General features: G+C 35.9%; 1 protein-coding gene across 1 annotated transcript; it reads left to right on the forward strand.

The window, feature by feature from the left end:
- Window positions 1-332: 332 nt before the first annotated feature.
- On the forward strand, window positions 333-11,270 carry CPSF2 (cleavage and polyadenylation specific factor 2, 100kDa). The gene is made up of 12 exons (XM_009874949.1): window positions 333-521; window positions 2,117-2,276; window positions 2,368-2,473; window positions 3,988-4,117; window positions 4,444-4,559; window positions 4,932-5,119; window positions 5,535-5,825; window positions 6,897-6,997; window positions 7,367-7,567; window positions 8,211-8,363; window positions 8,934-9,159; window positions 10,933-11,270. Exons 1-12 carry the CDS (start codon window positions 373-375, stop codon window positions 11,242-11,244), a joined length of 2,133 nt encoding a protein of 710 aa, XP_009873251.1. The 5' UTR covers window positions 333-372; the 3' UTR covers window positions 11,245-11,270.
- The last annotated feature ends 405 nt before the right edge of the window (window positions 11,271-11,675 follow it).

The raw sequence follows: 11,675 nt of genomic DNA on the forward strand, positions 1-11,675 counted from the left end.
GTCTGGGCCCGCCTCGGGCTGTCGCCGGGCTTGAGGGGCCGCAGCCATGTCCGGATGCCCCCATCGGGCCCCAGGCTGGGAGCTGCTGTTACCGGCACTGCTTCTAGTGACGCCTTCTGTTTTGTTGTTGTGAAAAAAAGATTGCTCTTTTTAATAGCGAAAGACCTGGCAGCGGTCAAAAGTTAGTGTCTGAGGTGTAGCGGATGTCCATTAGGTGTGTTGAACAGTATCCACAACTGTTAACCCGCATATTCTCAGAAGCATAGGGAGCTAGATCTAAATACGTGGACTTTTGCTTTGGATCAGTCAATGAAACATTTTCTTCCCCATTCAGAGTAGTTCTTTTGGAGGTCGCAGCGGTTGGAGAGGAAAATGACATCGATTATCAAGTTGACTACGCTTTCAGGGGTGCAGGAGGAATCTGCCCTTTGCTATCTGTTGCAAGTAGATGAGTTTCGTTTTCTTTTGGATTGTGGCTGGGATGAGAACTTTTCGATGGACATTATTGATTCTCTGAGGAAGTAAGTAGTTCAGTTCATACACTTTTTAATTTTTTTTTTAAATAGGCCTTGTCCTTTTCTGAAAGTTTTAATAATATCATGCAATGGTATGTGTATGGTGATTTTAAATCCAGAATTGCTCTATTTTTGTTTGAAGTATGTTTTCAAAAACTTCATACTGGAACTGTTCAAAAAATGTGTGTTTGTGGCACTTTGGGACATAGTTTAGTGGTCATTGTGGCATTGGGTTTATGGTTGGACTTGATGATCCTGGAGTTGTTTTCCAGCCTTAATGATTTTATGATTCTATATGGAAGGGAATTTTGCTGCTGAAACATTTCCATTAAAAATGAGGGGGGGGAGTCTAAATACATATATTAACTGTATTTCTTGAACTGTTCTGTGGTGGTTTTTGCTTGGATGTTTTGGGTTTTTTCATAAATACGGCATGGAGTGGAGTTTATGAGAGAGGGACACTGGCTCTAAACTAATTTTGAATGATTAATTTTACATGAAAGAATCTGTGGGCTGAATATAAAGTAGTTCAACTTTTGTTTCGAGTTTAATACTGGCAGTCAGGAGAACAGCTTCTGTTTGTTATCCCAGCCCTGCAAAGAAATAAATCTGTCTAGACTACAATACTAAGCTGCTGCAGGTTTACAGCAGGGAGGTTTGCTGCTGCAAACATTGATTACAAGGCTAGGACTGAAACATGGAAATTCCTGAAGGAAATTAAGCTTTGTGATGCTACTTTTGTAGATTCATTTTTCTAGCACTGATACACTTCCAGTGTTTGAAGTATTTTAGCTGAGAATTATGAGGTACTAAGGATAGTTTATAAATTATTTTGAGTGTCTTATCTGAGAAGCAGTTAGCTAAAATCCCCTTTTAATAATGGCCAGTAAGAAAAATGTGTATGTCCCAGTTACTATGTGAGCGAACAAAAAACTTTTAGCCCAATTTGTATTTTCACTTGTTGCATGTCTTTTTTGCTCTCAGATTTTTCAATTATGATAGATACCAAGTTTTTACTTTGCATTCTTATTTACACAACACTTTGCAAGAAAAAACTCTGATTTTAAAATTAATAAACCCCCCAAAAAATGTGTACCACTTTGGTTAAATTATATAATTGACCTTTTCTGTTTTTAAAGAAATACGTTTTGATGTGACTCTAATGAATTTTTGTATCTTTGGGCCTGTTGCTTCATCTTTCACGTTAGAAGAAAAGTTGTAGTCTCTCTTAGGTTTTTATATCTGTAAACAATTTGTAGTATGTCTGCACTGAGAATATTTTTGGCCCCTCAGTTAATGTAGTTTCTGGTGACTAGACACATACTAAGGTCTTTCTGATTAGGAATTTGATGTGAAACTTATTACATCCAGACTTTGAAGTTATGTTTTCAGAAGTCATTTGCATTTTAAGCACTCAGATGTTTGGAAATATCTGTGACTTTTATTAATGATTTTTAACACTTTTCTCTAAACCTGGAAAGATTTACATTTTCTTGTTTAGTATTCAGACTGCGTATGTATTCTCAAAATAGGCATAACAGGGAGTCTATAATACCATACAGAACTTCTTTCACGGACTTGTGTTGTCCCTCTTTTTGCAGACATGTTCACCAAGTTGATGCTGTCCTTCTTTCTCATCCTGACCCTCTACACCTTGGTGCTCTTCCATATGCAGTTGGAAAAATGGGATTGAATTGTGCTATTTATGCAACTATACCTGTCTATAAAATGGGACAGATGTTTATGTATGATCTCTACCAGGTATTTCAAAGTTGATACTTTCATACACAGCATCTTTGATACAGTAGAGTGCCCAGATTCTTGAATGCTTTGTGGTTTTTCTTTGTTTTAGTCCCGCCATAATACTGAAGATTTCACACTCTTTACATTGGATGATGTAGATGCAGCTTTTGATAAGATACAACAGCTGAAGTTTTCTCAGATTGTGAACTTGAAAGGTAAAGTTGTCACTAGCATTTCAATAAATGGCTTTTAGCAAAAGGCAACAGACTTAAAGTAACTTTATTTTTAAAAAGGAGTAAGTTTCAAAATGTGCGTTTTGCAGGGCTGAATTCAGTAGCCTTTTGTCAGTCTGTATCAGCTGAACGTTTGCCCCATTAATTGTATGTGAAAATGGATAGAATTTCCACTTAATGAGAAGGAGGTCATGCTGAAGCACATTGGGACATTAGTTTCTTTTGTGTTTTTGTAACTTTTTGTAGAATTTGTTTATGTCTCTCAGAAGCATTAACTCATGCCTGATCCTAGATACCTCAGAACTCTTCAGTAACTGATAATGCAAAGGAAAGCTTTCTACAGAATGAGGAGTTTGCAAAGGTTAAGTTGCAGCGCGTGGATGATTTAATGAGGAGGTCTTTACTGACTCGGAATGAAACTTGGCGTATCTTATTGCTATGAACTTTGGCATCCAGAGAATCGGCAGTTTTGCACTCTTGTTGGATTTAGAGATCAAAATTAAATAGAAACACTGTTCTTGAGCGAAGGCACGTACAAGCTGACCACCAGCAGCTTGTCTCTGAGGTGCAGTATCTCCCAGTTCCTGGGTGCTGCTTACCAAAATACTTGCTCTGTAGTTTGATAAATAGAAATTGGATGCCCTTCTTGCAGGGCTGCTGACCATTTTTCAGATATCTGTGGCAAGGCAAGACTATGTCTATGCTGCCGACTTTTACATCTTAAAAAGTTGTTCATTAACATTACTTTTAAAAACACCCTACTTTTTCATATGTAATGGAAGCAGTTCAAAAGATTTGATAGATGCATCTAAGAAGGTAAAATGTGTGTTTTAATTATTAAAGCTGTGCGCTTCAAGTTGATGGAATGCAATGATGTCACTGGGTAATGGTTGTAGGTGGTCTAGTTTTGCTCTGACAAGAATACAGGCTAGCACCGATGATGAGTGGCAGCAATGCCTTACGAAAAAAAGGGCATCAGGTGTGCTGACAAGATGCATCATCCTGACTGCAGCACATAAACACCTTTCTTGGTATTGTTTGACTTGCATGTTTGACTTGCATGTTTGGAAAAATTCCAGTTTGTGTAACTTATATATGTTTTGGTAGGTACCTAGACAGTCAGACAATGAATGATATAGTAGATGTTTTGTGTTGCTCCAGAGAGGGGTCTGCCTTTCACCAGTGTACTTACTTACATGTGATACATTTGTTACATTAGATCTGTAGTTAGAGCAGCTCTGCAGTGCCTCAGAGTACCAGTGGGAGGTGGAGGGAAGAAGTGCTCTTCACTTTAGTTTTTGGAGGCGAAATAGAAGTGAATTTAAAAAAACCTGAAGTTACTGGTTAGATGGGAGGGACAACTATGTTACTTATTTTTCATGCTTCAGTCAACTATTGTTCCCAGTAATAATTTTGTTGTTGTTTAAATTACCTCTTATTCAGAGTAGTGGTTTTTAATACATGTAACATACTTAAAATATTGAAAACTTTAATAGGCAAAGGACATGGTTTGTCCATCACACCATTGCCAGCTGGCCACATGATAGGAGGCACAATCTGGAAGATTGTCAAGGATGGAGAGGAAGAGATTGTTTATGCAGTTGATTTCAACCACAAGAGGGAGATGTAAGTTCAACATAAAAATACGTGTTTCTTAGATGTTGTGTCAGGTGCACATCCTTTAGCATGTGATTAACAGTGTGGTAGCAGTGCCTTTCCAGCTATAAGACAAACACTAATTTCACTTGCATTCAGATTAATCAATTTGAAACAAGCATTAACTCCATGTTTCTTTATTCCACCCAGTTTTATTTATTTGTAAGTTTGAAGCAGGAAACATTCAGCTAATGAGGAGTTTAGTTTGTATATATGCAAACATCTGGAAGCTAGCCGTATTATTTTTTCTCATAAATAGAAATGCAAAAAGTGAAATTTTTGCCTTTTTTCCACAGCCATCTGAATGGATGTTCCTTGGAAATGTTGAGCAGACCTTCATTGCTTATTACTGATTCATTTAATGCTACTTATGTACAACCCAGGAGGAAGCAAAGGGATGAACAGTTACTGAGTATGTATTCTGTTAGGGCTTGAAAATAGCAGTAATGTGATTTATTAGCCACTGTAAATTGTTTTTCTGTGATAAATTCATAATATCCAAACTAAGAACCTTTACGAATTTTGAATTACTCTTTTCCAATAGTACTGATCCTGTAGCTTGAAAATTTTCTTGAGAACAATGAACCTTATTTGAAAGCAGTGTATTTTACCGACTATCAATTAATTTTTTCTTAAGGGATTTTTAAATGACCTTCCTCAACATGTTCCTTTTTTAAACTTTATTTTACTGTTTGTTTGGTTTTGTGATTAAAGGAAATAAACCAAATTCTGGTTTTCATTCAAAGTACAAGTTGTTTTTTGTTTTGTTTTTAATTCTTGTTAGCTAATGTTTTGGAGACATTACGAGGTGATGGAAATGTATTAATAGCCGTGGATACAGCAGGCAGAGTTCTGGAACTTGCTCAACTTCTTGATCAGATCTGGAGAACAAAAGATGCAGGATTAGGAGTCTACTCTCTGGCACTTTTAAATAACGTCAGCTACAATGTAGTGGAGTTTTCTAAATCACAGGTTTGTTTTGATTTTAAAATGCAATTTTGAAGAAGCTAATGGAGCATGTATGCAAAAGCATCTTGTTTTTCTTTTTAACAGTAAAAAATAGCTAAATACTGAGTGTTGTCTTCATAGGGTGTGCTTGCCTCTCAGATCTTTCAATCAAGTAACACAGAGTCCAGTCATGGCTATGGGCATGTTTCTTGATTCTTCTTTGTCTTTTTATCACAGGGCTTGTTAAAATAGTTTATAGCTGTTATAAAAGAGGACTTAAAATGCTTTTTTCTCTGTTTACACTGAGCATTATTTCTACACTTGCTGAGAAACGCTGATGTAATCATGTGTATATTGCATCCTGTGATTCATATCAAGTCGATACATCATTGTAGAATTTGTATTCTTAATGACAACTTTTTCTTAATACCTATTTTAGGTTGAATGGATGAGTGACAAGTTGATGAGGTGCTTTGAAGACAAGAGAAACAATCCTTTTCAGTTCCGCCACCTCTCCTTATGTCATAGTCTGTCTGATCTGGCTCGAGTGCCTAGTCCAAAAGTTGTTCTTGCCAGTCAACCTGACTTGGAGTGTGGGTTTTCTAGAGATCTTTTCATTCAATGGTGCCAGGATTCCAAAAACTCTATAATTTTAACTTACCGTACTACACCTGGAACATTAGCACGATTCCTGATCGATAATCCTTCTGAAAAAGTTATAGATATTGAGGTAAGAGTTGTTTATATGTTTCAACATTTTTTTTAATTGGGGACCATCTAGAGGGGGGATATAAGCAAAACTGAACTTTGTTTCTTTTTTGTTCCACTGACGACACTTCTAGTGGCAAAGGGAAATCTGAGATCAGTATATTGCATGTTTAACAAATTATGGATAAACTTATACATTTTAGTGGTGTGGCACTTCATGGAGATGAGCGTGAAGTTTCTGTTAAATATTTAGCTCTGAAAAACACTTTCCTTTTTGATTTTGTTACAATAGATAAAATTCTGCTTGCACTCGATAATATATGATGGATTACTCTTGCTGGAAAATACTCTGCTTTTGGATGAGGGGAGAATCCAGTCAAGCCAGTATAACATATCCCACTAGAATTAGAAAGATGAGCCAAATCTAAGGATTAGAGCAGGATTGTTCTTATTCACGCTTTCAAATTATTTTCAGTAATTTGTATACCTGTGTCTACTTTCTGGTAAACATTGTTAATTTATGGAAACCCCCTGTCATTGTAGTGGTAATTTCAATCCTGACGATGCAGGTTTATTTTAGTTTTAGATTGGAGTGGTAGCACTGAATTACAGTATTAGACTATTAACAATATTAGACCTATTAATTGGGTATTATTCAGAGTGATTTATATTCTTAGTTTGATTTTTAGAAAACAATAAATAAATCTTACTGTTGTTTTGCCTGCTAGTATGGGTTTGCCACATTCTTCTGGTTTCATGCTGGTGACTCCAAAATTTAAAGAACCACTGCTTATCTCAGAGTATTTGCATTCACTTATTGGAGAGATATTTCCTGAAGACGTTTAAGAATATTTGTAAGGCTAATTGACTTTAATACTATTAGAAGTAGCTTTCTGTTAAAGTAGACTCTATGTTGTCATGATGTTGCCACACCAAGGTGCCACACATTTGCATAATCTTGTCCTGTACGTGACATAGAAGCTGTACTTGCCTTTGGTACTTAAATACAAATATTCTTGTCAGCAGCTTGTGGGGAATGTATTAAAATCATGTCAGCTCCTCAAAATAATAATAATTGTAATTCTACCTGCAGTTGAGAAAACGTGTTAAGTTGGAAGGAAAAGAACTTGAAGAATACCTAGAAAAGGAGAAACTTAAGAAAGAAGCAGCTAAGAAGTTGGAACAGTCTAAAGAGTAAGTCTGTTGGCTGGTTTTGCATTCTGCTTTTACAGTCAGAGTTGAGATTTCTGTGTGAGCATTCTGCTGCTTCAGCCATTTACTTCAGCCATTACAGGGAAAAGTGAAAATTAGAGTTTTGAAAGACTTATCTGAGGGCACGGAGGAATCGGGCATAGTTGTCCTCAATGTGTTGCTACAACAGACCTGTTTCATCTGCTGTTTAACTGTGAGCTCTTTCTTAGATGCATAAACTGCCCTTGTCCTTCATTAGTATTGTGTCAACTGTTGTTTTGCCAGTCAGTGTGTTTATGTAATATTAAACCTGAAGAAAAAGAGAAGGTACTAGGGGGTTTTCTTTGTGGTTTTTTTAAAATGTCATTTCAGGGCAGATATTGATTCCAGTGATGAGAGTGATGCTGAAGAGGATATTGATCAGCCAACTGTACATAAGACCAAACATGATTTAATGATGAAAGGTGAAGGTAGCAGGAAAGGAAGCTTCTTCAAACAGGCAAAGAAATCTTATCCAATGTTTCCAGCTCCTGAAGAAAGAATCAAATGGGATGAATATGGCGAGATTATCAAGTATGTGGTGGTAAAGTATACTAACATGTCGTAGTTATGAAATAATTTAAAAAATAATGAAAAAATAATAGATTTATCTCTTTTGCAGCGCTGTTACTCTTCCAGCTGCAGTAACTTTTGAAGTTAGGACAGTTAGTACCAAGTCTTACAGGAAGTTTATGATAGGATTGAAGCTGCAGAGTGCTGATCCTTGGCCTGTGTTCATGTAATTTAAGATGTGTTTCTACTCCAGGCACGCTTTTTTGTCTTTTTTATCTTTTTTGTCTTTTTTGTGGTTTTTTTTTTTAAACCTGACTTATTTTCTGCTTTAAATTACACATAATTTTCATGAATTTATGAAAGAACATTGTTCATCCTAGAAAAATCTATCAATATTTGTCCTATTTATGTAAGAAATAGGTGCTAGAAAACGTCGATTTGCTGCAATATCCCAAGATACTAAAGTTGTTTTTAAGATAGGATGGCGATATTTTCCAAATGAGCCCTGTTCAAATATGGAAATGTTGCTGGCAAGCGTAAAAAAATTGGTGGAAATAACAATTCTAAAACATCCTAGTAGCAATAGTGTTTCTTGGTTTTATATTCTGTAGTGCTTTGGTTTTTCTGTAAGATTATTTAAAACAAAATTCCTTTCATTCTTTAGACCTGAGGATTTTCTAGTTCCAGAACTTCAAGCAACAGAAGAAGAAAAAAGCAAATTAGAATCTGGTTTGACGAATGGAGAAGAACCTATGGACCAGGATTTATCAGATGTTCCTACCAAATGTATCTCTGCAACAGAGTCCATGGAAATAAAGTGAGTGGCTTTGTCGTTCTTGTCAATTCTGCTAGAATCGTTGCACAAATATGGTTCAAATTAGATAAAAGGCTAGCTTGGGCTTAGGAGAGTGAGGAAGGTCTTGCTCTTTTCTTTTTTTCTTTTTCCTAAAACTATCTAAGTTAGCTTTTTACTAGTACTTGTGGGAACACAGTGCAGTGTATTACAGTTCTCCACTCTTAAAGAGTTTGTTCCCTGTCTGATGGAGACAAATTAAAGAGAAAGAAAAATGATACAGTGGTCTGTTAGCAGAGATACTGAAATGTATATATATTTTGTTAAATGAAGAACTTAATAAAATCTGCCTATCTCATGTTTTGGATAACTGTGTAAGTGAATTTGGGGAATTTGTGATGTTAAATGTACATCTGTGCTGACATGTGACAATTCTGTATTTTACTGATTCACAGTATTCCTTGTGCTGACAGTTTTTGCTAATGTAATTTCAAAATATCTTCCATTTTTAAAAGAAATATTTTGGAGCACTCAAAGGTTTAATCATCTAAACTAAAAAAAAAATGTTATTCCTGGATTTTTAATTCAAACTAGAGCCAGAGTTACATATATTGACTATGAAGGACGCTCAGATGGGGACTCAATTAAAAAAATTATTAACCAGATGAAACCAAGACAGCTGATCATTGTCCATGGACCACCTGAGGCCAGTCAGGACCTTGCAGAATGTTGCAGAGCTTTTGGTGGAAAAGATATTAAAGTTTACATGCCAAAACTGCATGAAACTGTAGATGCAACCAGTGAAACTCACATTTACCAGGTAAGATACTGGAGTTTTCATTGTGTAACTGTGAGCTGTACTAGAGCTATATGGGTGAATTCTAATTTGGCCCTCTCTTTGGGAGAGCAGAGAGAGTACTACCTGTGTGTACGCTTGGTTTTGTGAAACCAAGACATTAGTAGTGTTTTTCTATCTTCTAGATAAGCACTCTCCTTATGCTTCTTAGCCAGAAGCGTTTAAAAGCTTAAGTATCAGATCTGTGAGCTTTTACCTGTAGTGCAAGAGGCAAGGTTCGCATCCATGGGAACATGAGTTTGCTTTACTCAAGTCTTAATAGATTTATAATGCCTGTATTTTAGAGTATCACAGTACTTACAGTTTGGAGTTCTTGTTGGAATCTGAAGGAGAGTCCTAGAAAGAAAAGAGTAAAAAATCCTTTGTATTGGAATAATGTAAAGTTAGGAGCAAGTTAATGTTTAAAATAAATGACACTCCTACCTCTGCAAAAAAACATATTAATGTGATGGTTCTTGGAAAATGAGGTTGTGATCATGTATTGCACTGTGTTAATACATTGCATGGTTAAAGTCTGAATAAGAAAATCTGGATAATTTTTGTGAAATGTGTAAAAACTGAGTATGATCCCTATTTCGCTTTTGAGGTTGTTTAGAGGAAAGTCTCTCACATGCACTTTAGATACTAGTCCTTTATTCCTTCTGTCCTTTTAAAGTTAGAAAAACAACAGTAGGATTGTTGAAGGAGGTAATTCTGCTGCTTTCCAGAGAAAAATCTCTTAGCTCATAGGAAGTGGAAAGTTGCAGTTACCACTTTTTACAGTCTTGAAACAGTGCTATTTTCTGTGTTCGGTTTGTTGGTTGTTGTGGTTTTTCTAGTTAGTTTTGGGGTTTTTTTTTAAGCTATGAGGAGTGCTAGTAGGTAAGAAATAACACAATAAACATTTTTCACAAAATGTTTATCTGAACAAAATTGTGATTACTTCATATTTAATTTCATTTTTTAAAAAAATATATATATAAAGGGGAAATTCAGTCTTCTGCATAGCTTTAGGTTTTTTTTTTTGTTTGAAGCTTTCTGAAGAGATGAAGTACACTGGAGACATGGAATTAAAACCTAATAAATCTGAGTGGGGCATCAGAATCCCCGTGTCTGAGTGGGCTGTGCTGCAGATGGATAGTTAGTCGCAGTGACCTTCACACAGTTGCAACCTCGATTCCTGTGTGGGGATCAGGTACAATGGTGTGTGTAGTCTTTCAGAGTACGGCTTTATTTAATGGGTTAGAGTCCCAGAATGTGCCAGAGGAATCACTGTCTTGTAATGTTCTGGTCACTTTAAAAATCTCATATTTACAACATCCTTTCTTACAATAAAATATTCATTATAAAATATTGGTATATAATAGAAATCTGGAACCACTGTTCAGCAACCTAAATGAAACTTCCTTAAATTTCCTAAGGCCAACTGAAGTACTTGATGGCTACAGAAAAGGGGTTTTACGTTTTAAAGGGAATTGATTGCTCTTGCTGTAAGTTTAGCTCAAGTAAGTTGTATAGGTTCTTTTTTTTATCTTAACCAAACCAAAAAATGTATTGATATCTGCTGCTTTTTAAGTTGTGTAGTAGAGTGAAAGTTATACAAATTATATTTTGAAAGTATAGAACATCTTGCCTTGGTGAAACCGATTCCCTCCTTTCCCTCCCCAGTGAAAGGAAAACTGCTGATTTTTAAAGCTTGAAGTAAGAATCCTGTGTTTTCCATCAAACTAATAGTACTTTTATTTTTGTGCAACCCAGGTCAGGTTAAAAGACTCTCTTGTCAGCTCGCTTCAGTTCTGTAAAGCCAAGGATGCTGAGCTGGCTTGGATAGATGGTGTTCTGGACATGCGGGTTTCGAAAGTGGATACAGGAGTTATTTTGGAAGAGGGGGAGCTGAGGGAAGATGAAGACTTAGAGATGCAAGTGGATGTGCCTTCTTCAGACTCTAGTGTCATTGCACAACAGAAGGCCATGAAAAGCCTCTTCGGTGATGATGACAAGGAGATGTGTGAGGAGAGTGAGATCATTCCTACTTTGGAACCTCTGCCACCTCATGAGGTACAGAAATAACGTCAGTCTGGACTTTTTTGAAGAGCTCTGTATTCAATTGTCTTTTTCTAGTTGATACTGTGATCTTATTCAAATGAAAACCTAACTGAACCTGGTACTGTTCTTTGTTCAGATGTTATGCTTTTCAGCTAGGATGATCTCTTGCATCCACTAACAGTGGCTAACATACAGTAACATTTACTAATAAAGATAAGATTTTAATTAGCATTCTTCATATTTGTAGTTAGTACTTGCAGATTTGGACTTTAGTTGACATTTAGTCACTCTTGGATTTTATTATGTTTTGTGGATGCTATGGAAAGTACTTAATATACTTGACATACAGATGTTTGAAATCCATGACTGCTTCTACAGTAGTGATTTGAGAGTTCAGTAATTTAATCTTTTCTATCAATTTATATTGTATTTATAATATATATAAAATATATAAT

Source organism: Apaloderma vittatum, unplaced genomic scaffold, assembly GCF_000703405.1.
Source record: "Apaloderma vittatum isolate BGI_N311 unplaced genomic scaffold, ASM70340v1 Scaffold42378, whole genome shotgun sequence".
NCBI classification, from domain to species: Eukaryota; Metazoa; Chordata; class Aves; order Trogoniformes; family Trogonidae; genus Apaloderma; species Apaloderma vittatum.

What these genes read in the sequence shown, in the direction of transcription:
- CPSF2 (XM_009874949.1), top strand. Translation starts at nt 373, where the DNA reads ATGACATCGATTATCAAGTTGACTACGCTTTCAGGGGTGCAGGAGGAA. An exon ending in ATTATTGATTCTCTGAGGAA is followed by an intron (nt 522 to 2,116) that starts GTAAGTAGTTCA and finishes CTCTTTTTGCAG; the next exon opens with ACATGTTCACCAAGTTGATG. An exon ending in AAGTTGGAACAGTCTAAAGA is followed by an intron (nt 6,998 to 7,366) that starts GTAAGTCTGTTG and finishes ATGTCATTTCAG; the next exon opens with GGCAGATATTGATTCCAGTG.